General features: G+C 54.1%; 4 protein-coding genes and 1 non-coding gene across 9 annotated transcripts; 3 read left to right on the top strand and 2 right to left on the bottom strand.

Moving 5' to 3' along the window:
• The first annotated feature begins 1,353 nt into the window (after positions 1–1,353).
• RPS17 (ribosomal protein S17) lies at positions 1,354–4,947 on the top strand. Of its 2 annotated transcripts, XM_075099757.1 has the most exons (6): positions 1,374–1,473; positions 1,681–1,832; positions 2,214–2,319; positions 3,973–4,038; positions 4,470–4,560; positions 4,792–4,947. In XM_075099757.1, exons 1-5 carry the CDS (start codon positions 1,471–1,473, stop codon positions 4,548–4,550), a joined length of 408 nt encoding a protein of 135 aa, XP_074955858.1. In that variant the 5' UTR covers positions 1,374–1,470; the 3' UTR covers positions 4,551–4,560; positions 4,792–4,947. The 2 variants fall into 2 exon arrangements, with proteins under 2 accessions (XP_074955859.1, XP_074955858.1); XM_075099758.1 differs by lacking the exon at positions 4,792–4,947 and having other exon boundaries at positions 1,354–1,473; positions 4,470–4,596.
• On the top strand, positions 1,895–2,026 carry LOC142060608 (small nucleolar RNA SNORA71). Its single transcript, XR_012661827.1, has one exon. It is a non-coding gene; the product is annotated as a small nucleolar RNA SNORA71 (small nucleolar RNA).
• A 572-nt stretch (positions 4,948–5,519) lies between the features above and the next one.
• On the bottom strand, positions 5,520–9,702 carry TERB2 (telomere repeat binding bouquet formation protein 2). 2 transcript variants are annotated; one of them, XM_075099755.1, is made up of 7 exons: positions 9,592–9,702; positions 9,059–9,140; positions 7,441–7,586; positions 7,054–7,115; positions 6,472–6,557; positions 6,273–6,361; positions 5,520–6,040 (listed from the first exon to the last, which is right to left on the bottom strand). In XM_075099755.1, exons 1-7 carry the CDS (start codon positions 9,653–9,655, stop codon positions 5,895–5,897), a joined length of 675 nt encoding a protein of 224 aa, XP_074955856.1. In that variant the 5' UTR covers positions 9,656–9,702; the 3' UTR covers positions 5,520–5,894. The 2 variants fall into 2 exon arrangements, with proteins under 2 accessions (XP_074955856.1, XP_074955857.1); XM_075099756.1 differs by having other exon boundaries at positions 6,273–6,358.
• Positions 9,703–13,616: 3,914 nt separating this feature from the next.
• B2M (beta-2-microglobulin) lies at positions 13,617–17,648 on the bottom strand. Of its 2 annotated transcripts, XM_075099759.1 has the most exons (4): positions 16,358–17,648; positions 15,865–16,143; positions 15,311–15,345; positions 13,617–13,954 (listed from the first exon to the last, which is right to left on the bottom strand). In XM_075099759.1, exons 1-3 carry the CDS (start codon positions 16,422–16,424, stop codon positions 15,332–15,334), a joined length of 360 nt encoding a protein of 119 aa, XP_074955860.1. In that variant the 5' UTR covers positions 16,425–17,648; the 3' UTR covers positions 13,617–13,954; positions 15,311–15,331. The 2 variants fall into 2 exon arrangements, with proteins under 2 accessions (XP_074955860.1, XP_074955861.1); XM_075099760.1 differs by lacking the exon at positions 13,617–13,954 and having other exon boundaries at positions 15,309–15,345; positions 16,358–16,517.
• Positions 17,649–19,239: 1,591 nt separating this feature from the next.
• On the top strand, positions 19,240–25,999 carry PATL2 (PAT1 homolog 2). Of its 2 annotated transcripts, none has more exons than XM_075099751.1 (19): positions 19,240–19,364; positions 19,925–20,027; positions 20,215–20,525; positions 20,728–20,796; positions 20,893–20,958; positions 21,356–21,523; positions 21,639–21,725; positions 22,233–22,387; positions 22,512–22,595; positions 22,668–22,806; positions 22,933–23,053; positions 23,128–23,225; positions 23,572–23,616; positions 23,776–23,924; positions 24,171–24,330; positions 24,686–24,826; positions 24,915–25,012; positions 25,090–25,239; positions 25,628–25,999. In XM_075099751.1, the coding sequence occupies exons 1-19, from the start codon at positions 19,341–19,343 to the stop codon at positions 25,665–25,667; spliced, it is 2,208 nt and encodes a 735-aa protein (XP_074955852.1). In that variant the 5' UTR covers positions 19,240–19,340; the 3' UTR covers positions 25,668–25,999. The 2 variants fall into 2 exon arrangements, with proteins under 2 accessions (XP_074955852.1, XP_074955853.1); XM_075099752.1 differs by lacking the exon at positions 19,240–19,364 and adding an exon at positions 19,420–19,499.
• The last annotated feature ends 179 nt before the right edge of the window (positions 26,000–26,178 follow it).

Here is a 26,178-nt window from a genome sequence, read left to right as displayed (position 1 = left end):
TTTTACACTCTTAAACAGTTTTTAAGTCGTTTGAAATGAGAGATTTTTTCTTTCCTGGCAGCTTTTAACATTATTGCAATTTGTGTCTGGGGGCTGCTGGTGGAAAGTTGTAAATCGAGGGGTTTGCAACAGAACAGGATGGGCTTTTCTTTTTTTGGATTTGAAACTGGACCGGATAAACAATCTCTGAGCTGCTGTATATAGTTTTAAATAGTTTGTTTGCACTTTTTTAAGTTGCACTTAAGGGGGGTTGATAGAGGTTTTTAACCACACAAAGTCACAGGACTTTTTCTTTTGTAACTAGCTACAAAAGGGCTGCGTGTCAGTGGATGGATGAAGGTTCATGGGAGCCCTTTCTCTTAGAGGGGACAAGTACTTTTTCCTTTACAAAATGTATGGAGTAATGGTGCAGTCAACTGAAATGCTGCTGCTGGGATTTGAGAACTTAATTATAACTTTTTATTTTCCCCTCTATCAGAAGCTGTGTGCCAAAGAACCAGTGTCATAATTTCTCCCTTTTTTGTTTTTCTTTCCTGCTGAGCTGATGTTGCATTGTTGCATATCCCAGCTGCTCTTTGTGGGGTTTTGTGAAGCTGTGTGTGAAGTCTCTACCTCATTGTAGTATACGCAGGCAAGACTGCACTCTCCTGCAGACGCGTGGAGTAAGCTGTGGTGTAGTTTTTGGCACATAATAAACATGTTGCAGCAAAAAAAAACAACCTCCTTGCATTTGTTTGCAGACATCTTGCATGAAGCACATGGCCTGGAGGGCTGGGCGCTGTCTTACCCTTGGCTCTTGGTCTTGAAATAGCTGGAAGCAGCTGAGCCCCACTTAGAGCAGCCAGTTACTGAGGTTAATTGGGGTGTCCCAGCCCACAGGTGGAGGGGGGACACCCTGCTGGGGTGTCTGGTGGGCTGAGGGTGACCAGTGTGCTTTGAACACTGCTGGCAGGAGCCACCCCAGGGTCCCTTGTGCCACTGCGGGGGACCTTTGGGCTCCTTCGCTCTCCCGTGTGGAGGAGCTCTGCACTGCTCCTTTTTGGGCTGCGGGATGGTCCTCTGGGGCTAGTGCCCCCCTGCGGTGGGTGGTGTGAGTTTGTGAGTGCTCTGTCTCCTTTCCCGTCACAGCTGGTGCCACCTGCTCCCCTGTAAGTGCCCCTCTACCTCTGCCCCGCGCCGCCCAGGGGCGAGGCGTGGCGCTGAGGACTTTGCGCCCCGCGGCCAGCGCAGGATGCGGCCCCTGGGGATACCAGTGCGGACCGCCGAGCCGGCGGGCCTTGGGACCCGGGAGAGCGCCGGAGCCGCGGAGCTCCGCCCCTCTCTGAGCTCCGCCCCCGAGCCGAGCCCCGCCCCTTGGCGCCGCTGCAGACGCCCTCCGAGCCGTGGGGGGGCGCTGTGGGCTCGGCGGGCTCCCGGCGGCCCCGTGCGCCTCCCACCATCCTTTGCTCTCTTTCCGCGGCTGGCGCCGACATGGTGGGTACCGGCAGTGCCCACCATCCGCCGCCATCTGCCGGCGGGGCCGCTCTGCCGGGGGCGCTGAGCGGCTCGGGGGAGCGGGAAGGAGTGGGCGAGGGGCTGCGGGGAGCGGGGCTGGGGTGAGGGGCCTCGGGCTGCGGGGAGCCGGGCCCGGATTGCCGCGGGGGCCCGGCGGGGCCTGACGGATGTTTCCGCTCCGCGTAGGGACGCGTCCGGACGAAGACGGTGAAGAAGGCGGCGCGGGTGATCATTGAGAAGTACTACACCCGCCTAGGGAACGACTTCCACACCAACAAGCGGGTGTGCGAGGAGATCGCCATCATCCCCAGCAAGAAGCTGCGCAACAAGATCGCGGGGTGAGAGGCGGGGGGGTGGTGCGTGGTGCTCGGGCACGGGTGGGAGGGTCGCTGCTGCCCCAACCTGCATTCGAAAGTGATCGCGGCCTTGCCTGTGGCCTGGTCATCGATAGTGCAGGGAGAGGAACGCCGAAAGCCTTCCCGTGTTTGGGGGGGTCCGTCCCCTCCCTCCCAAACCCTGCTGCTGTCGGACACTTCTCCTGCCGTCCCTGACGTGCCTCAGAGGCGGTGGGACGTCAGTCGGTGGTGGGACATCGGGTGGCTCACTGGCGGGCATCTGTGTCTTCAGCCTGCCGTTATTTTGGGAGCGCGAGGGTGGAGAAGGGATATGCGGGCTCTGGAGCATCAGGAAAATCCTGGATGGTCCTGTGTCCCCCGCAGGTATGTCACCCACCTGATGAAGCGTATTCAGAGGGGACCCGTCCGAGGCATCTCTATCAAACTGCAGGAGGAGGAGAGGGAGAGGAGGGACAACTATGTCCCTGAGGTGAGGCTCTGCCTGTGCTCAAGTTCCCACTTCGGCATCTGTCTGTCCTGCCTCGAGGTGTTTTCGCCATTAGTGGCCCCAAATCTCTTTAAAACAAAACCTCGGCCGGGAGGAGCTGAGGAGGGTTTGGGTGGAAGGAGGCTGAGGTGGATTTTGGCCTCATATCGGGGCACTCCTTCCGAAACTGCTGCTTGGGGTGGGAGCAGCAGCTGACTTTGTGTGTTTTGACTCCCCTGCCAGTCAGCAAATGATACCCCTCTTCAATCTTCTAACTTAAAACAAGGACAAATACGACTTGATGGGATGTGGGAGGAATTTTCAGAAGAGCTTAAAACCTGCTGCGCAGTGGACGTTGCTAAAGAGAGGGAATTGGTGAAACCCCCCCCTTGTCTTGAACCTGCACTTGCAAGGGGTTGAGGTCTCACCCGTGGCTCAGTCGTTGATAGCACAAGGCGAGGAGCTCCCATAGCCTTCCCCATGTTCAGTGGGTTCGATCCCAAACCCCGTAGCCTTTGGGCACGACGCTTCTCGTCCCCACTTCCAGATCTCCCTAGTCAGCTTGTGGTAGAGCTGCTCGCTGCTGGCTTCTGTGCTGCACAAAAACACTCAGTTCTGTTACCTCAGCTTTCCTAAATGGTCATTGCTGGGGTTTGGTTATGTGGAGGATTGTTTTAGCGACGATGTGGGAAGGACGGGTGGATGACCTAGGAGCCGCGGCAGGGCGGTGAGGCGGGCTAGTGCTGTCCTCCCCACTCAGAGATCTGCCACAGCAGGGGCTCGGTTTGACTCCCTTGCTCCCGACAGCTAGAAATGATGCGTGAAACACCGGCAGCTCCATGCAGAGCCTCTCACGGATGCATCAACACCCCAGATTTTAGGTGACCTGCACAGCTGGTGTCAGAGGCTTGGGGGAACCGGCTGGAGCGACTGTCCGTGTGTTGCACTTAGGGACCTTCCAAAGGCAGGATGAGGTGGTACTGGTGGGAGAGGTCACTGCTGCAGGGACCCTAAGCAGGGGAGGAGCGCCTGTGCTGCAGCTGTTGACGCAGCATTAGCCAAACCTGTGTTATTTGTGGTTTCTTACAAAAATACTGGTGTGATGTAGCCTCTTGGGGAAGGAAGCACATGGAGATGAAAGTTTGGAGTCCAGAGAGGGTTGGAGGAGGTTGCTCTGGGCTTAAAGAGCAGAAGACCTGAGGTCCTGGGGGTGGGACCACCCAGGCAGTCACTTGGCATTGCCGTCTGGCACCATGGTGGTTCGGCTCTGACCTTGGGGACTTGTGTGGCAGGACAAGCACGAGTGCTGGTGGTGATGGCTGGTGCAGTTGTGGACCTGACCGTGGCTCCTCTCCGCATCATTGGCATGGAGCTGGTTAGGCCTCAGGTTTCTAAAGACTTGCCATAAAAGAGGTTTTTCTCTCTCTGTGGGACCTCTCTGCTGCCAGGTGGGCTCTCGCAGTGTTTTGGCAGGAGAGCTGGGCTCCATTGGCGTCCTCCTGGCTCACTGTTGCTGGAGCCCTTCCCCACAACAGGCAGCAAGATCTTGTTTTTGGTGGGACGGGGCTGGAGCAGGTGTGTGGGAACACCCCCGTGGCAGCAGGAATGTGGCTGCAGTGCCCCATCAAACTGCATCTGTCTCTCCTCCCTCCCCAGGTCTCTGCCCTCGACCAGGAGATCATCGAAGTGGACCCAGACACGAAGGAAATGCTGAAGCTCCTGGTGAGTGGCCCTGGCAGTCCCTGTGCCTGGGGTGGCCCCACCAGTCTGGTGGCATGTCCCCAGCAGTGATCCCGCTGCCCCAGGGCTTGATGACACTCTGGGGACTCCCTCCACCCTGGGACCTGCAGGCAGATCAATTCCCAGACGGCTCTTGGGAGGGGAGATGCAGGGTGGGTGTGCTTCTTGCCCTCCCCACCTCCCACAGCACCCTAGGGTGCTGATCTGATAACTTCCCACTCAGCTCTAGCTGGGTGGAGGTGAATGTGGGTTCTCCCCTTCTTTCTGGAGATGTGAATCCACCCTTTGTACTACTATGGCACGTTCCCACTTCCTGCTCCTCCCAGGAGGAACTTGCCCCTGCCCTTGGCAGGGTCGGGCATGGATGGTGGGCAGAGCGGCGTGACTGATCCCAATCCCCTGCTGTTTTCCAGGATTTCGGCAGCCTGTCCAACCTGCAGGTGACGCAGCCCACAGTGGGGATGAACTTCAAAACACCCCGAGGAGCGCTCTGAGCTGGTCACTGTATGTCATTTTTCCAATAAACGTAGGGAAACTGTCTCAGCCTGTTTGGTCTTTGGAAGCCCATGTCCCCAGGGATGAGGGAGGGCTGGTTCTTCTGGGTGCCGTGTCCCAAATACCGGTGTCCAAGGCTTCAGAGGTGAGGAGGACTCAACACCTTCACATTTGCTGGCATCTTTTTGGGTTCTTTCATTGCTGTTTGGGGCGCAACGTGCAAAGCTCGTTGTTTTACAGGCTGTCTTGCGGTACGCAGCCAGGAGCGGACAACAGCGGTGGCTCCTTGGAGCTTGCTGGAGCTCCTCACCCTCGGCACCTCCCGGCTCTGCCTGTGCCTCCAAGTGTACAGCTAGGGTCATGCTGTGCCAGAAAAAAAGTTGCATTTTATAACTGCGTCAGTCACTTCTAAGTGTTTAAATGAAGGGAAAGTCTTTGTTGCTGGTTTTCTTTGTATGAGTGCTGTGTCTGGGGGTGGCCACAGGCCCTCGTAAGGCTCGTGCTGTCCTGTTCCAAGCAAGATGCTCCAACCTTTCCCCCAGGGCACAGCAGAGATGTGAGAGTTTTGCGGCTTGCCCCTGCCCCCCCAAAACATCCTGCTCTGCTTGGAGGCAGAGGAGACCTACCAGGCCTCCACCTTGGCTGTTGGCATCGCGAGCACTGTGACCCACAGGCTGGGCGAGGGCTCCTGGCTTTTCCCTTCCTGCCTGCGTGACCAGCTCCAGCATGACACGCATTTCACTTTGGGGAAGTCGAGCCCTGCACTCAAATCCTCCGCAAACCAAGAGATCCTGGGCCAGCCCCTTTTTGTGCTGCCAGCCCCGCGGCAGCATGAGCATCTGCCACGGGTGGGTGCAGCTCTGCCATGGGGCGACTTCTCTCCCTGCAAGGATACCTTGGTGTGTCCCTCCAAGGAGAAGAGCATTTGCAGCCACATCTCAATTCCCCCGGTACAAACAAAAAGGATCTGTGATTTTGGGATAAACATCTATATTTAAGTTTGCTGTGAAATTTTTGTTTCAAATAGAAGAAAATGTTTACAGTAAATGTAGCCTGGTATTTAAATACTGAGCTACAGTCAGGATAGGCCAAGCAGGGACAATTTATAAATCCTCTAAGTAGTACAAAGATTTAACTCAGAATTTGCAGCTCAATACCACCAATCTCTTTACTATTCAACTACAAGACCGGGAGAACACAGACTGACAGGTAAAATGACCACCGGCCTGCGGAAGAGAGCAAGCAAGGGGGTGCCTTAGCCTCTTTGCTGCAGGATTAAATTTCTGAACATGACCGGTAGCTCTCTGGCAGTGAAGTTTTCCATGCTAACAGCCCCTGGTTACTTAAAGCTTTTTCTTCATTTTAGTCTTCATGTTAGAGAAAATGTTAATTTCGTTCTGAATCCAATACGCCGTGTAGCCCAAGGTGCCGGGAATGAAATCGCAGAGCTCTCCAACATACTTCTTCATGTCACGAGCAGAGGTGTAGCCTACAAAGCGTAAAGCGTGGGGGAACCCTGAGCTCCTCTTCTCCAAGGGAACAAGGATGATGGAAGACACAGTGCAGAGGAGAAGGGAGCGATTCCAGCCACACCCCCAGCGTTCCCGACACTGAAAGTACCAGCACAGAGCGAGGAGCACACAGTGGGTTCCTGCTTCATTCGCAGTCATTTTCAGGCATATTTTTCCACTCCTTAAAAACCTACCAATGCGGAATGTTACCTGTCACCATGTTATTCATTGGGTACTCCTGGAGGGCACGGTATGGGAATTCCCCCTGGGCAGGTTCCCTGGAGCCTGCTTCTTCACTGCTGTATCAGAGGGGGAAAACAAAAAAGCCTGTGCATTATTTCCTATGCATTGGGGATCTCTTGAAATTTGGGGGCGCATCCAAATCCTACCACCAAGGGCAGGAAAATACCTTTCAGCCAGGTCTAGCATGTCCTCCACTTCTTCCTCACAGCCTTTTCTTGCCGCCTCCAGTTTGTCCATCAGATTTTCACTGGGCTGCAAGTATCAATGCAGAGCTGAGTTAAAATTGTGCCCGGGGTACCCTGCAGAACACTAGAGAGGTGGTCCAAGAGCACAGTATTTTTAGGACTTGTGATTTCAGGCATAATTTAGAATAAAATTCTAAATCTAATAAATTTTGCTTCAAAAGTCCTGAGAAGTTGCTTTGAGAAGAGAGCAGGCAGTGTCTTGGCAGTATGCAGGGAAGGAAAATGCTGCACAAGAGAGCTGAGCGCAGACCTCGGCAATGGCTATCCCAGGAGGATGTGCTGGGGAGGCTGGACATCTCTAGGTGAGGGAGAAAATCTCTCCTGCACATCCCACACTCAATCCAGTGCTGCCGCCCTGGGACGTTGTGCTGGGAGGGTGACACAGCACAGCAAGCACAAGAAGATTTGATCCCCTGTTTGGGATGAAAACTAGGGTCTCAGAAATCCATACACCCAACATTTTTTAAAGCTACACCTCCTGTAGTATAAATTTCTCATCTTACCTGTTCTGCAAGAGACTCATCCACCTGCTCCCAAATAAAACTACCAATTTTCCTTCTGATTTCTGCCATGAAAAAAAATAAATGACAGTGAGAGCATCAGATAATGAAACCATATGGGAGTTGCTATCTGTGCCAGCCCCTGCCTCTCGCAGGTGCTAGCGAATGCAGTCAGGAGCCCTGGCAAGAGCGCGCTGCACAGCATGGCTCCCTGCTGCAATATAAAAGATGGAGCATTAGTTCCTCTGTCCCCAGGGAGGACAAATCACTCCCAGCAGAAGGAAATTCCCTCCACCTACAGCAGAAGTACCTGGAAGGTCTTGTTTGCACCCCCAAAAGGCTGCTCTTACAGGGGAACCAAACCATGATGGGGGTTTTTTTGATCCCGACCTTCTTGCAGGCAGGCGGGTGGCAGGACAAAGTGGCCTAGAACCACTGATGGCTTTGCTCCCACGCTGGTGCTCGCCCACGCAGAGAGGTAATAGGAGTGAAAGACCGTAGCTCTGCCCTCCAAGTAATCAAGGCTCTGGTGTATTCTGGAAGAGAAAAGACAGCTGGTTTCCAGCTGGGGGGAAAACAACCAACAAACAAAAAGGTTTAAAGGGATAGTGTCATTAAAACTGACATGCTCCGATATTTTTGCCAAAAGCACCTAATGGGCTGTAATTTTTTAACTAAAAGACTCTACCAGCAATGTCCTGGCTGCTGGCACCTCCGGAGAGCAGCCTGGAGGACGGCAACTGTAGGTTTATACCAGGTAAACACATATTTTTAGAGACTAAATGGCACCTAAGGTAACACCAGTTCTTTGGGGAGGGAAAATGTGATTTTTTTATTTATGCATTGTTAACCCTGCTGGTCCCTGTTCAGGCTTATGGCGCAGTCCCCAAACAGCAGTGGCACTACAGCTGAGCTAGAAAGGGTGGGTGGAGGATGCTCAAGCACTCACCATACTCCTTAGAGGAGAATTAAATATTTTTTGCCTGGTTTAAGGATGTGGATAATTATTACATTTTTCCAAGAAATAATCTGAATATATACTTTGACTATATATATAATATATATATCATTTCCCCTGGGGGAACAAACCAGTCTGGTGGGCTGTCACAACAGAAAGAAGGTCATTACTCTGGGTTTCTTGGGAAGCCCCTTCCGAAGCTGGCACGGGGGGGGGGCTGAAGGATTACAAAAATCTAAGCCAGTTTTAAGCAATTGTGTTAAAAGAAGCAGCTTAGCCCAGCCTAGCAAAGCCTGCTGCAGAGCACTGCGAGAAAACATTACGGGTCCTTTTCTCGTAAGTATGTTCACATGATAGTGAATATAAATACATAGTCACTGGGTGGCAGAAGATGCTCAATAGCCTTTCTTTATCTTTGTACAAACATTGCTGATTGCGCTGATTTTTTTATATCAAGCAAGCAGAAGGAAAGTAGCAACCCAGGCCTTTTCCAGCCATTTTTACCCCATGTTTGCTTTCAGAGTTAACTCGCGCTGCCTTTTTTGCACCTGGTTCCTTCTTTGGGGTTGTTGTCAGCCCTATTTTAGACCCTGAGTTTTCCAGTAGATCAATTTAAAGGTAGCAAGAAAACCAGCACAATTAGTTTAATTTACATTGGACTTAAGCCAGCCTAATGTGTGGATAGTTTTTAGAGCCGTTTGCCTAGGTACAGTTTAGTGTGGGTATGAGTTTTCAGACCCCACTAAGCAATAAATGCCCAGCAGACCTCTGTACCAGGCACTTTAGAACACCACCCTGGCTTTTAAGATGTTGGCATTGGCTAAATACTTTACTTTAAATACATTAAAATTGTTATCTATGCTTTCATTTATCTTTTCCTCTTTACATTCACCCATTGGTGCAACCGTGACCCTCCAGCACTCTGCGACAGCATGACAGCTGTCGCACGGAGAGGGCTCAATATGAGTGTGACATGGAACCACAGGCATCTCCCAAGCAAGAAGGGTGCTGCCAGCATTGGGGGTGACATGGGGTGGGGACACAGCCCACCTGCAGGTGTCTGGGTGGGCTGCGTCACTGCTGAAGAGGTAGTCAGCATCCCGCCAGTGGGTGAGCGCCCCGCCGCCAGCCGCTGCACAGGGAAGAGGCAGTGAGGAGGAAGGTAGCCACCCCAGCATGTCCCTGCTCCCATGTGCCCGGCGGGAACACGGGGTGGGCCTGGCTGCCTGGGCTGGTGTGAGGCCGCAGGGCCGGGCCCCAACGTGGGAGCTGTGATGGGCCCCCTACCATGGCTGTGGGTCTCCTACCACCCCATTGAGGGCTCTTCTGGCCTCTTCCTCAGTATGGGGGCACCGTGGCCTGGCCTGTCCCAGCATTGGGGGCACCTGCCGAACCCACGCTCTGCCCTGCTGTGGGGGGCTCAGCCCTGCTCTGCCCCATTGAGGGGTGACAGGGCCATAGCCCCACTGCTCTGCCCCGCTGAGGGGTGACAGGACCGTGCCCCCACGGCTCTGCCCAACCGAGGGGACGTATCAGCTCCGTGCCCCACTACTCATCCCCGGGGCGCCACCGGGACCGCTCACCCCACAGCTCCCGTGGGCCCCGGCCGACGCTTTCTGAGAACCAGGCGCGGCGGCCGCGAAACATGGCGGCGAAAGAGGAGATGTAAGAGGAGGAGGAGGAGGAGGAGCCCTCAGGGGCGGCGGGGCGGGATCTGAGGGGCGGTGGGCGGAGGAGAGGCGGGGTGGCGCCGGGCTGGCCGCCCGCTCGCCGGATCGTTCAGGCACCGGCGAGTGAAGCCATCCATGTTTCAAACTGCCCCTCAAGAGGGCTCCCGGCCCCCGCTGCCGCCTCCCCGTCCCTGTCTGACTTCGGCCGAGCGCCCCAAAATGGCTGCGGGTGACCCGCACCTCTGCGCAGCCGGGCCGGGAACGGGGCTCCCCGGCCGACCTCCGATTCGAACACTGGCCTCCGTGGCGCATCGATGCTCAACCTCCTCTGGAAACCCTCCGTGGCTTCGACCAACTTGTGCCACCCCTGGAAAGGGGACGATGGCACAGTGGAGATGGTGTCTGTGGCTGACCTGCCCGGGAGAAGGCAGGGGCAGAGCTGAGCAGCATCCGCCAGCCTCAGACCTCACAGCTCCTGCCATCACCCTGAGACATCTTCTGAAGCTCTTCCAGCTTCTGCAGAAAGGTGAGGCAAAAGCCATCGCACTTTGGCCACCTTCACTGCCCAGCCCCAACTCCTTCCCTCTGCCCCATGGAGGGAATGAGCTCCCCTGCAGACACGGTATTCATGTCCTCTGTAGGTGGTGGCAAAAGAAGAGGTAGTGAGAAGAAGGCAGCATCTCCTCACCTTGATTTTGTGTCCTCCTATTCTGTCTGCTGGATGGGAGCCTGGAGCTGCCTGCCAGACCCCGTCCCCTTTGGACAGCTCATGGTTTGTGCTGCAGAGGGAACAAATCATCCTGCCAGGCGGTTGGTGATCACCAAACGGGGCAAGTCCAGCCCAGCAGGACACACACAAGACACAGCCACGTGAGGGCTCAACCTAGCCTCCTCCATGCTCATGTTTTCTGCCTGTCCCAGGAGACATGTCCTTGTGCACATACCTAAGCAAAGCTGAATATGCCCCAAATGGTCAAGTTAGGTGTCAGCAGTACTGAAAAGTGATTCAGAAACTCCTGTCTTTGATTCTTACTCATTTTTCATCAGATTTTTGCCCAAGCCGAAGAACTACTTTTGCTTATACTCGCCTTTCCGTGAAGGCGTTGTGGTTTAGCCCCAGTCAGCAACTAAGGACCACACAGTGGATTGGTTACATCCCCACCCCCACCCCCCGGTGGGAAGGGAGAGAAAATCAGAAGAGTAGAAGTGAGGAAAATCATGAGCTGAGATAAAGACAGTTTAATAGGTAAAGCAAAAGCTGCACACACAAGCAAAGCAAAACAAGGAATTCATTCACTCCTTCCCATCGGCAGGCAGGTGTTCAGCCATCCCCAGGGAAGCAGGGCTCCATCACACATAACAGTTACTTGGGAAAACAAACGCCACCATTCCAAACGTCATGTCCCCCCCCCTTCTTCTTCCCCCAGCTTTATATGCTGAGCATGACATCATATGATATGGAATATACCTTTGGCCAGTTTGGATCAGCTCTCCTGGCTGTGTCCCCTCCCAGCTTCTTGTGCACCTGGCAAAGCATGGGAAGCTGGAAAAGTCCTTGATTAGTATAAGCACTACTTAGCAACAACTAAAACATCGGTGTGTTATTAACATTATTCTCATACTAAAGTCAAAACACAGCACTGTCCCAGCTACAGTGAAGAAAATGAACTCTATTCCGGCCAAAATCATGACAGAAGGGCTTGGTAACACACTTAAATTCAACGAGAAAGAGGTGTTAGGCCACAGTCTAACTGCTGTGTGACACAGGTAAGGCCGGTTTAGTTGAGCCGAAACGTGGCAGCCTGTGTTAAGCAGCCAGGGCTGGCCTAGGGCTGTGCAGCCTTCCTCTTGCAGACACCACACGAATGTTTTGGCAAAAACACACTGTGGTTCGCTCGCTGCAGAGGACAGAGATGGCAAACTCATACCACCAGAGCTGATGGCAGAGCCGGGACCAAGTGTGCAGCAGCATCTCTTGTGCTTGGTTCCACTTTTCTCAGAGGACCTCTGTATTCAGCCATGTGTCTTGAATGATTTTTGCCTCCTCTTACACCCCATTCCTTCAGCTTTTCTCCCTACCATGCAGGAACTGGTGAAGCTTTAAAAACTCCAAAGAGATGTGATAGTAAAGAAGTTGGTCTTCAGAAAAGTTCTAAGTTGTTCTCCTAAAAGCACTCATATTTGGTTGAGTCAGGAAGTAGTTTGCTGGCAGCGAAATTGCTTGTATTCCATAAAGCACAAATGAGTCCTGTTTCATGCTTCAAGCTTGCCAAGATATCCTTCAACAACTCCATCCCCGGGAACTTTTGCTGAAAAACCAGCAGCAGCAGCGCAGCTGCACCCCAGCTACCTTTGGACCCCCCCAAGCTGGACCCCAAGGATAAAACAGAGATGGTCGTTCTAGATATGGTCCCAAAAGTCAGATGTTAATCAAAATTAGACAGCATCTGGGATTGGTATGCATCAGTCTTCCCCAGAGAGGGGGATTTTTGAGTAAGCCATCAAAATATTTCCTAAGTAAGACCACAAAAAGCCCACATACACAATCAGGTCAAAAATTTCCCTAGTGCAGGATGATGCTGATGTAAGTTTCCTTTGAGACACAGTTGTCTCACATTGCCTGTGCTGCAGCGTCTTCAGCTTCTGCAGTCGACTCCACTTATGTCCTAATTAGGATGAGGTTTTTTCCTGTTGGTGTGATGCATCCAGCCGTTACTCTGCGACGATCATCTTGACAATAGTAAAGGTGAAGCCGAGGTGGTGGCAGGCACTTTGGTAGCTCTGTGATCCAGAGGATATGGTCCATGACTCAGGCCGCCTCAGGCCCTCACAGCAAGCTGTGCTGCTCTGCTAGGATCTCTGGAGGAGAAGCCCAAACCTTTTCCTCCCTTCCAGACCTTCTACCACAGAAGGACCACTGCTGGGGCTGGCACAGCCCCTCGCTGGTCTCACCCGCATGGCTGGCTGTGCTGTGTCATGGCTCTGGTGAGACCTGCCATCCCATGCTGGATGACAAACACTTTGCATGATGTCCCCAGCCGTGACATACCCACCTCTCCTGGTTTGAATGCTACTCTCATGAGTGCAAAGTCCCCATAACTGCTTCCTTCACCCCAGCAAGGTGTCGCTTGTAGCAAAGAATTTGTCTTTGAAGTAAATGCCTTTTCAAGCAAAGCCAGAGGTTTGCACAAGACAGTTATTATTAACTATTATTGTACCTCACAGAAAATTTGGTTTTAATGGAAAAAAGCTGTGAAACAAGCCATGATGCCTCAAAATCTCAAGTGGGTGTTCTGTGATGCCAGCCACAGCAAATCTTAAAACACCCAAGAAGAGATGTGACAGATCACCTCCACTGGGTTGCCAGGAACCCAATCCAGCCCTGCACTGATGAGCTCCTCCTTGATCTAACCACCACCAACCCATTGTACTGACTTCTCCATAAAAGCACCATTTTTGGGTAGTGCCATCAAACCCCCAAGGTGTGGCAGACCAGGACTTAACAGGACTTCTTCACAGGGAGAACTACAGAAGAGGAATTAAAGCCACTGACACACCCATCTGCTTCCCCTTGGCACAGCTTTACACCACACACCTCCTGAGAAGCAGCAGCCGAAGTTCTCACCCTTGGACACCATCCTGCCCATCTACTCCTTTTCCTCACACCCAGCTTTAAGATTAGACCTGGTGTCACTTTGTCCTTTTTTTTTAGCCTTGTGCCATATGTTCTGGGCAACTCAGGAACCTGTGGCCAGGCAGATCCCACATAAACCTTTAATTCTTTTGGTTTTTTTTGATAGGAAAGTACTCCTGCAGCTTCTCAGCAGGATTAAAAAAGTGCACCTGAGCTTGGTGCCACCACCCTCCAGATCTGCCTGTAACCGAGCAGCCATCAGAATCAGCTTGGGTTGTAAAACTGAAGAAACACTTTAAAGGACTGTACTGAAATCTTGAAATTTTATTTCAACAAAAGTGTTCTGACAAAATGCTTTATTTTGACCCTGAATAATTCAGAACACTGAAGAGCTACCATTATTTTTTTATTGAGTAGGCATTTATAGCTATGTGTTCAGAAAAAAAAACAACACCAAAACTACTGCTTGCATTTTGCATGTAAATTGAACTCCTCAAGGTAAAGTCAAACCATAACATTTTTTAATAAAGAATAAGTTCTGCAATGAAGATGATTGTTCCTCTTCATTATATCCAGAAGCGAGATGTGAGAAAGGACAGAAGCTGAAGACAATTTTTACTTGCAAGGCAGAATTCTTTAGACCTGCACAAGGTAAGGAGACTGACATCAGTCACTCTGTTCACACCTTCAACTGCAATTATTTTATGAAAAAAACAAATGTGTTTTCCACAACTGCAGAGTCAGAGACTCCAGACTCTTGAAAAGTCACCCATGTCCCACCTTCAGCCAAGCTTGGCATCCCCTTGCCATGGTGGCCTCCACCCTGATGTCCAACCAAAGTTGTGGCACACCATGCTGCTGCGGGGACACAGCACACCCCAGACCCTACCGTGGGGCCAGGTTTCCATTCCTACCACCCAAATGCAAGTGACAAAACAGAAGAGTGGCTGTATATAATTTTTCAGTGCTCTGTTACCTAGAAATGTCTGCACTTCATCAAATTGCAGGTCCCTTTACCTCAGCATCCCATCTCAAGCTGCAGTTAGGGACAAACACTTAAGCACTCCCAGCATCCCCTCTAAATATCCTTCCAATCCAACCATTTTTGGCTCTGGGGGATCTTTTGAGCCTTTCCAAGTCCCTGATATCACATCTCAGCTTTTCTGCTACAAATTAAGAGCCTATATTCTTCTGTTGTCCCCCACTAGAAAGGTGGTCAACTGACCTCCGTTTTCTCTTGTCCCTGGAAGACCAACACCCCTCCTAGCACCTGCTGCTCTACAGCAAGGAAGGGCTGGAGAGCTTTGGAGGGACAGCAGCCTTAGTGAGAATTGAAGGACTCAGATCCACCTACATCTTCCCAAGAAAGTGCAAGGCAGTTTTTCTGATTCACAAAGTCCATTTGACTCATGATTTTGTCTGTCTAAAAGTCATCAACATTTTCCTTGTTCAGTTCAGAGAACATTTCAAGCGAGGTCTTGCCAAGTCTTGTTAATAATTATATAGTTATATATAATTATATAAGTTAATAATTATATAGTTAATAATTATAAAGCCTCTACCGGGGTATGTAACTAAGGCATTTCAACCAGCATCGCACCTACGTCAGCTAGGCCATATGTCTTTAGTTTCATTTTCACTTTCAAGGATAGAACTAGTATTTATGCAATTGCTAAATCCAGATAATTCACAGCAATCCAGATCAGTCACACCCAAAGAGATATGGGAAAGTTTTGCTCCAAGGGACTCCTTTCTTTTGAACAAGGGAGACTCCTGTAGGCAAGGTGCAGCTCAGAACTGGCCATAGCAGGGGTTAGAAAGGGTGTGGGAACAGCCCCGCTCCCAAACAGCGGCAACACTATAGATAGGAGGGTTGGGTTTTTTTTTTTTTGGGGTGGTGGCTTTTATTCCTCAATTCTGCAAGCTACAGAATTCCCCCACAGAAAGCAGTCTGCATTCCCCTTGCCAGCATGGGCATGGAGGATCAGCATAACTCACCATGATTATGCAAGAAGCTGCTCAGAAATCTTCATCTGCAAGAAGAAAGGGGAGGGCATTAGGCTTTGGGGAAAAGAGCACCCCCTCTCACCCATCACCCCTGCTGGCAACAGGCCCAGTGCAGTAACCAGAGCTGCCTTTGCCTAGCTGTTTCCTTGCTGCAGTGGGCTGGATCACCACCATCCATCCCCACCGCTATATCTTTCCTTACATTCACCAAAAATCACTGCACAACCCATCTCTTTCTAGGCAAGTTGACTTAGAAAGAGATCAGAGCCATCAGACACACCATAACCAAATACCTACAGGTGATACTGAGGCACACCTTCCCTGTCTGCTACCGACATACTCTGTCCTGGGTACATATACACAGCCTTTTCAGCAGCCCAGCCGAAGCCAATTTTCCATCTACATAGCACAAGGCCCTCAAAATCCACCCCATTACAGCACTGCATTCCCTGAGAAGGAAAACAGAGATGCTGGGCTACAAATGAACGAACTCTGGCTTCTGCACAGGAATAGCAGCAAAGCTCGAAGAAGGCGGCGCACAATACCCCATCGGAACATCTGCGGCTCACTGAAGGTGGAATGGGCCACTTTGCAAACGTAGACATCGCCCTTATTGGGGACAAATGGCACATGCACCAGGCGCTCAAACTGCCACTTGTCGTTGAAGGACATGTCTGCATACTTCACGTCGGCCATAGGCTCCCCGTTCTTGAGGAGGGTGATGTCGATCTTCGGAGGGTGGAAGCCGCTCACGAAGCAGTTGAGGGTGTTTTCCTCTCCATAGACGGCCCGTTTGCGGGAGTACACCTCCACCTTTGGCATCTCTGGAGAGGGGGGTGAGGGAGTCGTGAGAAGCAGGGCTCAGAGACACCAGCGCCCTCCTACCCGGGTACGGTAACCAGGCCCCTCACACCCCTCTTACCCACCCCACCCCCCCCGGTACCGGGCCCTTCCCAGCACCTCCCGCCCCTCCTCCCCCCCACCAGTAACCGGTAGCGGACCCTTCCCAGCACCTCCCGCCACACCCCGGGCACTCACCATCCGCCTCCCCCGGGCCGACCATGACGATCAGTACCAGGACCCCCACCTTCAACAACAGCTCCATGGCTGCCGCCCGGTCGCCTCCGCTGCCCGCTCGAACTGTCCCACCCCGTCTCGCCCGCCGCCTTTTATAGCCCCTACCGCCCGCGGCCAATCGCAGTGCGGAAACGCCCGCGCGTCATCAGTCTCCGGGCGGCGAGAGAGCCGAGAGGTTAGGCGAGGGAGCTCACGGAGCTTTCGCTTTCGGTTTCGCTTTCAGCCTGAGGCAGCGGCCGGGACTCGGCAGAGCATGGAGCCCGCCCACCGTGCTCGGTGCTACCCGGTACCGGCCGTAGCCACCCCGAGGGCGGATGTGAGTGCTGCTGTGGCCGTACCCGGCCTGCCCTGCTGAGGGGACTTCACGTCGGGGTTGGCGGCATCAGAGGTCTGAGGCGTCAGGCTGAAGGCCCCAGGGGAGCAGCTCCCCCAGGCCTTGAGCTGGATGCCTGTGGTCAGGGCACCTCGCTGGGCGTAGGTCACAGAGCATGTCAAGGTGCTCACCCAGCTCCTGCTCCTCACCCAAAGGAGGACCTCCAAAAACTACCTCTTGCTGAGGATTTTGCAGCCAGGGCTAGCATCACGCCAATGCAGGTGTAGCCTAGCCTCCTTGATTTCTGAGTCTTAGCTTGCTTGCTTTTAAAACCTGTTGAGTCAGCATCTTGGTCTGGCAGCTGCAGGATGAATTGACTTTGCCATTCAAGTGTAGCACAGGCTCCCTGGTGCCAAATGCAAGACCCCAAAGGTCAAAGAGCTGCTTTTTCTGGAGGAGGCACCAGAATAATTGTGAGCACCGTAGCCCAGCTAGGCTAGATACACCTCTGAGTGGCTTTATAACACTAAGTACTGCTTAGAGAAGTAGATCAGCTTTGAATAGCAGCATTAAGGAAGCCAAGGTTAAAAAAGGAAAATGAACCAATATTAAAGAGCACATAGATATTTTACACACCTAGGAACTCATCTGCTTGTTGTCCTATAGGTCATGTACTGCTTATCTTTAGAGACACTGTTTTAGACTGGGAAGCAGTGTATACTGTCCTACACCTAGCCATATAAGGACTACAAAGTTTAAAAAAGAGAAAAGAAAGGAAAGTCACTACTAGTGGGAAGAAAATAGCAGTATGACAGAGCTCCTCTAACACTGAGCCCCTTTAAAACTTGCCATCTTAATATGTCCCATTTAAAGACCTGTCTTTAAATCAATAGAACATCCCCCACCCAAAGGCAGCAAGTAAATCACTAGCGACTGAGCAAACAAAAAAACCTGCAAGTACTCGTTATCCATTTCTGCTGGGCCAGGTCTGAGCTGAGCTCTTGCTCAGTTTGCTGGCCGCTCGGTCAGCAGCACCAGTAGCCATATAGCTACTATTGCTGAGTGTTTTTGCTGTTAGATTAAGAGGATGCAGCTGCTGCTGGAGCCTTATCAGGGACATGGGGGCCCTCCCAGAAATAAACGCTAACTGCTGTGTCAGCAGCTGAGCCGGCATTGGGGCTCGCCACCTCAGAGCCTGACCCACTGGCTAGTCTAGCTCTGCCCAGGTGAGAGATCCCCTCGGGTTGGGGAGGATTAGTTATGCAAATAGCTGATTGTAGGACACGGATCCTTTCTCCATGCTGACACCTGGCCTCTCTCCACTGGGACAAGAGTCCCTGGAGATGACTTTCCCATAACCAGCAATGCCCGGCTGACTTTCCCCATAAAGAGAAGCTGAACCATGAGTTTCTTCCACATGATGTTTCTGAAAGGCTGTCGTGGTTCAGCCCCAGTCAGCAACTAAACACCACACAGCCGCTCACTCACTCCCCCCACCCCTGTGGGATGGCGGAGAGTACCAGAAGAGCAAAGGCAAAAAAAAGAAAACTTGTGGGTTGAGTTAAGAGCAGTTTAATAATTAGAATAAAACAATAATGATAATATAATGAAAAGGGAAAAAGACAGAAACACAAACAATACAACCACTCACCACCCGCCAACCGACACTGCCAGTCCCCAAGCATGATTGCTGTCTCCCTCCCTGAGCCAGCCCCTCCCAGGTAACATACTGGGCATGACATTACATGATATGGAATATCCCTTTGGCCAGTTTGAATCTGTTCTCTTAGCTGTGCCCCCTCCCCTCCCAGCTTCTTGTGCACCAGGCAGAGTGTGGGAAGCTAGAAAAGTCCTTGACTAGTACAAGCACTACCCGGCAACAACCAAAACATCGGTGTGTTATCTCAACATTGTTTTCATACTAAGCCCAAAGCACAGCACTATGCCAGCTGCAGTGAAGAAAATTAACTCTATCCCAGCTAAAACCTTGAAAAAGGCCATGCTGGTTTGACTCAAACAGCCAAATCTTCCTTTTTTGAGACTGCTTCTGCTTTTATTAGAGGAAATATTTAAGCAGTAGGTGATGTATGACACACTCCCGTCATTCTAGGGAGACGAGAGCAGCCTGCTGTGTTTCACAGGATGCAGAGATTTCCAGCGTCTTTGCTTTAGTTTTACTTCACCTGGGCTTTTGATATACTTCTGTGGATCTCAGAGGTACTTCCAGCCAGACCGACTAACATCCCACTGTTTTTCCATGATTGCTCAGAAGGGTATTGGTTTGGAAAACTCCCTCGCTGGCCAGGAGCGACAAAGGCAGTGGGAAAAGCCAGTCTGGGGTTTTCCGTGCCCTGAAAGATGCATATGTTCGCAGTTTTACACCCCCTTTCGCGAGTGGGGTCGTTAAACCTCCTTCTCCCCAGCTCCATCCCCATCCCTGCTCTACGGCCGAGGGGACGGTGCCAAGACGAGGGGGCGGGGCCTCACCGAGGGGCGGGACGGAGGGACTGCGCAGGCGCGGGGCGCCGCCGGGCGCCGCCATGCTGTACGGCACCGCCGGTCCCGTAAAAGGCGGTGTCGGGGGAAGCCTGGCCCCGTAGAGGGACGCGGGCGGGCGGGCGGTGCTGAGGCATGGCGGAGGGCGGTGAACCGGTTGTGAGTGCCCGCCCTGCTCCGCCCTGGCGTGCTGGCCCGGCCCTGCGGCCGCCTCCTTTCCCGGGTCACGCCCCCTCCCCCCCGGTGCTGGCGCTCTCGGGAGCGGCCGGTACCGGAGAAGATACCGTCCCAGAGGTGCTAGTGGGGTGCCCTTTCCTGCCTGTGCTCGGGTGCTGTTCAAGCCCCAGCAGCGGGGTGTTCACTCTGAAGCCTAATGGTGTCCCTTGGCACTAGCCACACTAGTGCTCTTCAATGCTGGCAACCCTGGTGCTGGCTGGAACCACTGTCACCTCTGGGTGGCTGCAGCCCTAGTCCCTGTAGGCTTTAGCAGGCTCCTACCCTGTGCTGAGCCAGCGGGTCCTGCCCTCACTGGTAGTGCCAGTGGTCCCTGCTCTTGCCTTTCCAGCAGCTGTGAGCCCTGGGGTCTGCCCAGCACCACCAATGGAGTGGGGGGGAGGTTGGGTGCCTCCCCCCTCGCCCCCCCCCACTTGGGGGCAGGTTAGGGTTGCCCCATCGCTGCCTGTCTCCCTTAGCTGAGACCCTGCTGCTTTCAACTCCAGATCCTCGAGGACTACCTGCTGGTAGAAGATGTGCCTCTGCTGGAGGAGATGGCCGAGGAGGACGAAGAGCTCGACCTGTACAATGAGATGACTTTTGGGCTAGGTAAGATCTCAGAGGAGCCCCAGGGTCGGGGAGATCAGCCAGTGCCCAATGGGGTGAGGAGGATGGAGGTGGGGGGGTGAGGAAGGCGTCCTTTTGCCTGGTGAGGAGCTGGGTTTGAAGCAGGAACCCTGGTGGATGCTGCCCAGGCTCTCACTCACCCTGATGTGCTCTGCCTCCCCCCTCCAAGATCGAGACTCCACTGAGGAGGATGCTGCAAAACCCCTGATGCCTCTGGAGATGAGCCCTGAGCTGGCTGAAGTGGTGGCAGAGGAGATGGAGGGCAGGGAGGAACCCAGGCCGGGAATGGCTGAGCAGCCAGAGGATCTGGGAGAGCCCCAGGAGGAAGGTGGGATGGAGCTAGAGATTGAGCAGGTTGGCTCTGAGTTGGAGGAAGAGGAGGAGGAGCTGGAGACTGAGGACCAGGAGCCCTGTGAAGAGCCCAATGACCTGGGAGACCCAGCAGTGATGAGAGCTGTGCAGAGCAAACCCACGCTGGAGGTGAAGCGTGAGCGGAAAGGGAGGGGATCTATGCCTGGCTGGCAGGCAGGGGGACTGGTAGGGACCCACTGCTCCCACCTCCGTCTCCATGTCTGTGGGTCCTGCCCCACAGAGGGCACCAGGGGATAGTTTGGTCTCTGCTCAAGGAAGGCCTGCTGTGCTAGGGCTGAGTACGTGCCTGTAACCTCTTCTTTGCTTGCAGAGCCAGGACTCAGCGGTGCTGGACAGCAGGATTGGTGCTTGCTGGGCAGAGTTTGGCAAAGAGGACATGGTAAAAATGTCCCCTCCCATCTGGTGATGAGGCTGACTGGCCCCTGCAGTGTTCCCTGTCAGTCTTCCCCATGCTGACTATCTTCCTGTCTTCCAGCTGGCGATGGATCCCGTGGTGTGGGGCTCTTGCCCCAGCAGCATCCCACCCCACCACATGCTGGAGGTGAGTACCCCCAGCCAGGCCCTCAGGGAGTGGCCAAGGGCCCTCCGATACCCTGGGCCAAGGGTCGTGCAGGTGATTTGGGATGACTGAGGAACCTCCAAAGCCTCATCATAGGCCTGGAGGTGCAAGGACATGTCTCTTGGGTGCCAAGGCTGTGGGCGAAGGTGCCCGCCTTAAGCAGAGCTTGAGTTTGAAAGCAAAGCTGCTGAGTTTGGGGAGGACCAGGACCCCTGTGCTGGGGGTCCCCTGCTGTTGCATGCCACCAGGATGGGAGCCTGGCCAGTGCATGGTCTGGTTGAGCAACAACCAAAGGCTTTGGAGAGTTGCCTGATGCTGGGGGAGCTAAACTGATGCCAGCTGGGCCCTGTTCCCATCTCCTGCCACATCCTCCCTGTAGGATAAAGCCATCCTCCAGGTCCTGGAGAGGCCTCCACCATCCTCCAACATGGCCCTCGACTTCCTCGGATCCCCCATGCAGAGGAGCTATGGGGGCTCTCCCCAGCTCAAGCGCCCTGACTTCAGACTGATGTCCCCCAAGTCCTTTCCCCAGCGCTTTCTTCGGCAGGTAACAGTTTTTGGGGGGGCTCTTGTGTCCCCTCTTCCTCTGCCCTCCCCTTCCCAGAGGTCCAGACTCAGGGGCAAGCTTGTCCTAGTGATGCCTTCTGTCTCCTGTCCTGCAGCAGTCATCTCTGATGCCTCGCTCCCCATGCTCCCCTCGGCCCTTCACGCCAGCTCGCAGACCCTCTCCGCTCTTTGCTTCCAGCCAGGTGACGTAGTGGGCTGTGAGCCACCACCATGTCACTTCTAAGGTGGCCCTGAAATGGTATGGGACAGGGACAGTGCCTTCCCAAAGCTCTGCCATCCAGGGCAGACTTTGCAGCTCCATCTAATCCTGAGCGCACGTCTCTGGCGTCTTGCCAATGGGGAAAGCAGAGCCACTGGTGTAGCCATTGCTTCAAAAATCTATTTGTCCTGATGTCCCCACGGTACCTGCACTGGGTATGGTGTTGTGCTTGGTGTCAAGCTGGGACACTGGTGATGGACTTGGGGAATGCAATCCCTGGTGACACCAGGGTCCCCTTGCCTTGCCCAGCCCTAGTGGCAGGATCATGGAGGATATCACCTTGCCATGGTGTCCCATGCATCTCCTCCATGTGGGAGAGGGTGGCCCCTGTAAGGATGGGAGCCAGGGGCTAACATGGAGCTGGCAGACCCCTCTGGCCCTCTCGGAGGGGAAGGCTCAGACACCTGAATATTCCTCTCTTCCTCTCCAGACTGCAGGGTATGCGGCTCCGACCCCTTTCCGGCCCATGTCACCCAACATCAGCAGCCCACCGCAGTCTCTTGCCATGCACTTTGGTCCTATGTCTCCCTCTTTGGACCCTGCTCTCTTCTTCAGTCCATCAGCCAGTGGCCAGCTGAACCTCAGGTAGCAGGACAGCAAGTGGGGTGCGTGGGTGGGACCGGAGGAGACCTGCAAAGCAGCTGGGGGGGCATCCCTCTGGGGACAGTTCTAGTGCGGGGACCCAGCACCCACCTGGTCTCCCTTGCAGCACACCCAGCCATATGACCCAGCTGCACCCTCAGCACCAGCGGATCCTGACCCAGCGGCAGCAGCAAGGCAGGCAGACGCAGAGGTAAGGGGGTCCCGGGGACCTGTGGGGGGGCTGTGGGCAATCACAGCAGGCTGCAATCTTCTCCCACGCCAGCATGTCCCCCAAGAAGCTGTGGTCTCCTAAAGTGGACCCTTATGCTGGGCTGATGACCTCGAAGGAGAAGGACTGGGTCATCAAGGTGGAGATGATCCAGCTGCAGAGTGAGAATATGGATGATGACTACTACTACCAGGTAAGCTCCTGCTGGCATCAACAGTGGCTCATCCTGCCCCTTGGGACTGGAGCTGAAACCCTTTGGGAGCCAGAGGGTTACCCAGGCTTGGGGCAGCTCCCCTTCTGCCTACATGTGTCGTTACAGACATACTACCAGCGGCTGGAGCGCAAACAGGCAGAGGAGGAGCTGCTCGGCCGCCGCAACAAGCAGGAGCCCCCCAAGTTGGTCACACCGTTCATCCAGAAAGCGGAGACGTATGACTCTGGTGAGGGCCTGGGCTGGGTGGGCTGTGTGAGGAGTTGTAGGACATGGTCTCACCATGTCCTATCTCTCTTCCAGTGGTGCGCATCGCAGGGTCGCTGGGCCAGGTTGCGGTGTCCACCTGCTACAGTCCTCGCCGGGCCATCGATGCTGTACACCATGCCCTTGTGGAGGAGGTAGGTGAGAGGCAGCCAGGCTGGTTGGTGCCTTGGATATCTGGAGATGCCACTCTGAGCTTTCCCCAGGCCCTGGAGCAGCTTTAGCAGGAGCTTCAGGAGTTGTTACAATTGAGCATGGGTGGTGCCCTGAGCTGTGGGATGGGGTGTGCTGTTGGAGCAGGTGCTGCTTCAGTGATAGCAGCTTGTCCCCTGCCGAGGGGTGGGATGAGGCTCTGGGCAATTGGAGATGGCCATGGCTGAAGCTGCCTCTGATCCCCAGGTAGCAGCTGGCCCCAGCACTCTGCCAATGGCAGTGTCTGGTGCTGGCTGTAATTGTTGTGCCTTCCTTTCTCCATTCCTGAAGGCTGCAGGGAACCACCGGCTTCGGGCATTGCACAGGATCGAGAAGGTGAGCAAGCTGTGTTTTGGGACAAGATGGGATGATGTAGGTGCTTGGTTTTAAGTCTGAGGAGCTCTGTGAGGGGATATCGGCCTGGGCAGAGGTCCTGGGTAACTGGTAGGCAGAAGATAGTCTGAGCTGCCTCTTTACCCATTGTGGTCTTTGCAGTTCTTTCTGCAGCTGCTGGAAGTGGAGGAGATGCAGCGGAAGATGTCTCTGGCCCCAGAGGAGCAGCAGCCCTGCTGTCAGGAGCAGAAGAGCCAAGAAGTGGAGCATATCTACCAAGCCTTGAAAATCAGAGCTTGCAGCAGTGAAGAGTGAGTTTGTACTGTGGGGAGGGGGGAGCAGGCGGCATGTCCTGGTCCTTGCTGGGCTTGGATGGTCATGGATCAGTAGCTCTGGGTGACAGTGAGTGTTGGATCCTGTCCTCTGTGTGTCACCACGGCCTGTGCTGACCCTGCCTGTGAGACTTGTCCTCTGCTGGAGCTGATGCTGGTCCTTCTGGATGGACAGAGATGCTACAGGTCCCTTGGGATCTGTGCCAATGGAGCCTTTGTCCCCAGGGAGGCAGAGGATGAATTCCTGCAACTCCTATGTGTGCAGAAGGGCAAGAAGCTCACAGCCCGGCTGCTGCCCCACCTGACCCGGGAGCAAGCGGAGAAGATCCTGCTGACCATCACCCATCACCTGCCCTTCCTCATGAAGAAGGACGTGTTGGATGAGGCAAGCACCTCCAGCCAGGGCACGGTCATCCCGGGATGCCTCCTTCCCCTGTTGCTCTTGCTGGGGGAGAGGGGACCCAGTAGGCAATGGGGGAGGGCCCATCCTGCTGGATCCCAGCATGGCAAGGGAGCTGATGGGGTTGACATGAGGCAGGGTTCTCATTCCTGGAGGGGGAGGAGAAAGGTGTCCAGCAGGGTTTAAAGCAGTCATGGTGACTGTCCCCCTGAAGGCGGGTGTGTGTGCAGAGTTGCCCCTTGCGTCCCCCCCAGGTGTTGGGATGGGGTTCAGAGATGGGGCTGTGGCCATGATGGGTCAAACAGTCTCAGATTCCTGCTCTCTCCTCTGCTGTGCCCAGTCTCTCCCCCTGCTCTACAGCCCATTGAATGAGGTGGTGGGCAGGATGACCTTCAGCAAACTCATTGAGGTCCTGCAGGAGATGACCAGGCCTCTGCCTGAGTCCCCTGAGCTCCCCCTTGCCATGGCCTTGAAGAACCAGGTAGGTGGCCCCAAGGAGGGCAAGAGCCTTGTCGTGTCCCCAGGGTGCCACCACCGCTGGCCATGACACTCCTGGTGCTTTCCTGCAGTTTGGGATCTCCTTGCTCTACTCCCTGCTGAGCCACGGCGAGAGGCTGCTGTCATCCGATGCACCGCTGGAGCCACGTGGTGGGGACTTCGAGATGTGGTAAGGGGCAGTGCAAACGACAGGGTTGGGGTTGGCCAGCTGATGGGGCACTCAACCCCCTGCATTGATGCCCCCAGGACAGACATGGTATTCCTGGTTGCCCGGGAGCTGTCGCAAGTGCCCAAGGCCTTGTTGGTGGAGCCTCTCTTCTTGCCCAGCAACCTTCTCTCACTCTTCTGCCGCTACCTGGACAAGCAGACTGTCCACCACCTGGAAGCCAAGATGGAGTGAGTACTGCCTGGCACGTCTGCTTCTGCCAGAGATCCCTCAGATGCAGCAGATGGCACTGGGGGCTCGCTGCTTCTGTCCCCTTGGGGACCCTGTTGGACACAAGACTCCAAACCTCCACTGGACTGAGCTGATCCTTGTGGCTTTGCTCCTGTTTTTAGCCATCCCAGGACTATGCTGGCTGGTGCTGAGTTTTGCATTGCATCAGGTTCACTACACCTTGATGGCACATCCCTGTGGGATGAGTCAAAGTGGGGGGCCAAAACCTGGGGGGGATACCCCCAGAAAAGTAGCCAGCAGCTCTTGGGCACCCTGGGGTGGTCAGGCAGGTGGGTTCTAGGCAGCTGCTGGCAGCACGAGTGTGACAACCTCATCCTTTCCCTGCAGGTGCTCCCTGCTTCCATCAGAGGCTGCCATGCCATGCTGAGCCCCTGGAGCTGGGGACTGGGAGCTGGGGCCAGCGATGCCAGGAGTAGGCAGGGCCTAATGCTGTGACTTTGAGTTTTGAAGCACTTACCCTGGTGCGGGGCACTCTGGGTGAACCAGACACTGGCAGGGCTGATGCTGACCTGCCCCAGTGCCTGAGGCATGGGGAGCACAGGGAGGTGGGTAACTTATTTTGGCCTTGCACCAAGCAGCAGCGAGTACTGGATCACAGGGGGTGTTGAGGTGGAGTCTGCACAGGGGCGCTGGGAGCACCTGGGTGTGAATGACTTTGTGTACAGCACTTGAAATAAAATAAAAAGGTGATTAATGAGCTCCTCTGGCTCCTGTGGATGGTTTCTGCTGTAAGCACAGGGGTCCTTGGGCCATTGCCTGGGGTTGGAGACCCCTGGTTGGTGGTGGTGGGGATCCAAGTGCACAGTAAAGGGGAAGGAGAAGTAGGGGATGCACAGAGAACCCAGAAAGAATATAAAGGGGGATGGAGAAGAAGGCAA

The sequence above is a fragment of the Phalacrocorax aristotelis genome, chromosome 7, assembly GCF_949628215.1.
Source record: "Phalacrocorax aristotelis chromosome 7, bGulAri2.1, whole genome shotgun sequence".
NCBI lineage: Eukaryota > Metazoa > Chordata > Aves > Suliformes > Phalacrocoracidae > Phalacrocorax > Phalacrocorax aristotelis.
This window is presented reverse-complemented; position numbering and strand designations above follow the sequence as displayed.

Excerpts from the sequence above, each read along its gene's own strand:
- RPS17 (XM_075099757.1), top strand. Across the intron at positions 2,320-3,972 it reads GGGACAACTATGTCCCTGAG|GTCTCTGCCCTCGACCAGGA; the intron begins GTGAGGCTCTGC and ends CTCCCTCCCCAG. Across the intron at positions 4,039-4,469 it reads AGGAAATGCTGAAGCTCCTG|GATTTCGGCAGCCTGTCCAA; the intron begins GTGAGTGGCCCT and ends GCTGTTTTCCAG.
- TERB2 (XM_075099755.1), bottom strand. The coding sequence starts at position 9,655 with ATGTTTCGCGGCCGCCGCGCCTGGTTCTCAGAAAGCGTCGGCCGGGGC. Across the intron at positions 7,116-7,440 it reads ACCCGCCTGCCTGCAAGAAG|AAATCAGAAGGAAAATTGGT; the intron begins GTCGGGATCAAA and ends TTTTCATGGCAG. Across the intron at positions 6,041-6,272 it reads AATGAATAACATGGTGACAG|GCTACACCTCTGCTCGTGAC; the intron begins GTAACATTCCGC and ends TACGCTTTGTAG.
- B2M (XM_075099759.1), bottom strand. The coding sequence starts at position 16,424 with ATGGAGCTGTTGTTGAAGGTGGGGGTCCTGGTACTGATCGTCATGGTC. Across the intron at positions 16,144-16,357 it reads CGGCCCGGGGGAGGCGGATG|AGATGCCAAAGGTGGAGGTG; the intron begins GTGAGTGCCCGG and ends CCCCCTCTCCAG.
- PATL2 (XM_075099751.1), top strand. The coding sequence starts at position 19,341 with ATGGCGGAGGGCGGTGAACCGGTT. Across the intron at positions 20,526-20,727 it reads AGAGCAAACCCACGCTGGAG|AGCCAGGACTCAGCGGTGCT; the intron begins GTGAAGCGTGAG and ends CTTTGCTTGCAG. Across the intron at positions 22,807-22,932 it reads ATGATGACTACTACTACCAG|ACATACTACCAGCGGCTGGA; the intron begins GTAAGCTCCTGC and ends GTGTCGTTACAG.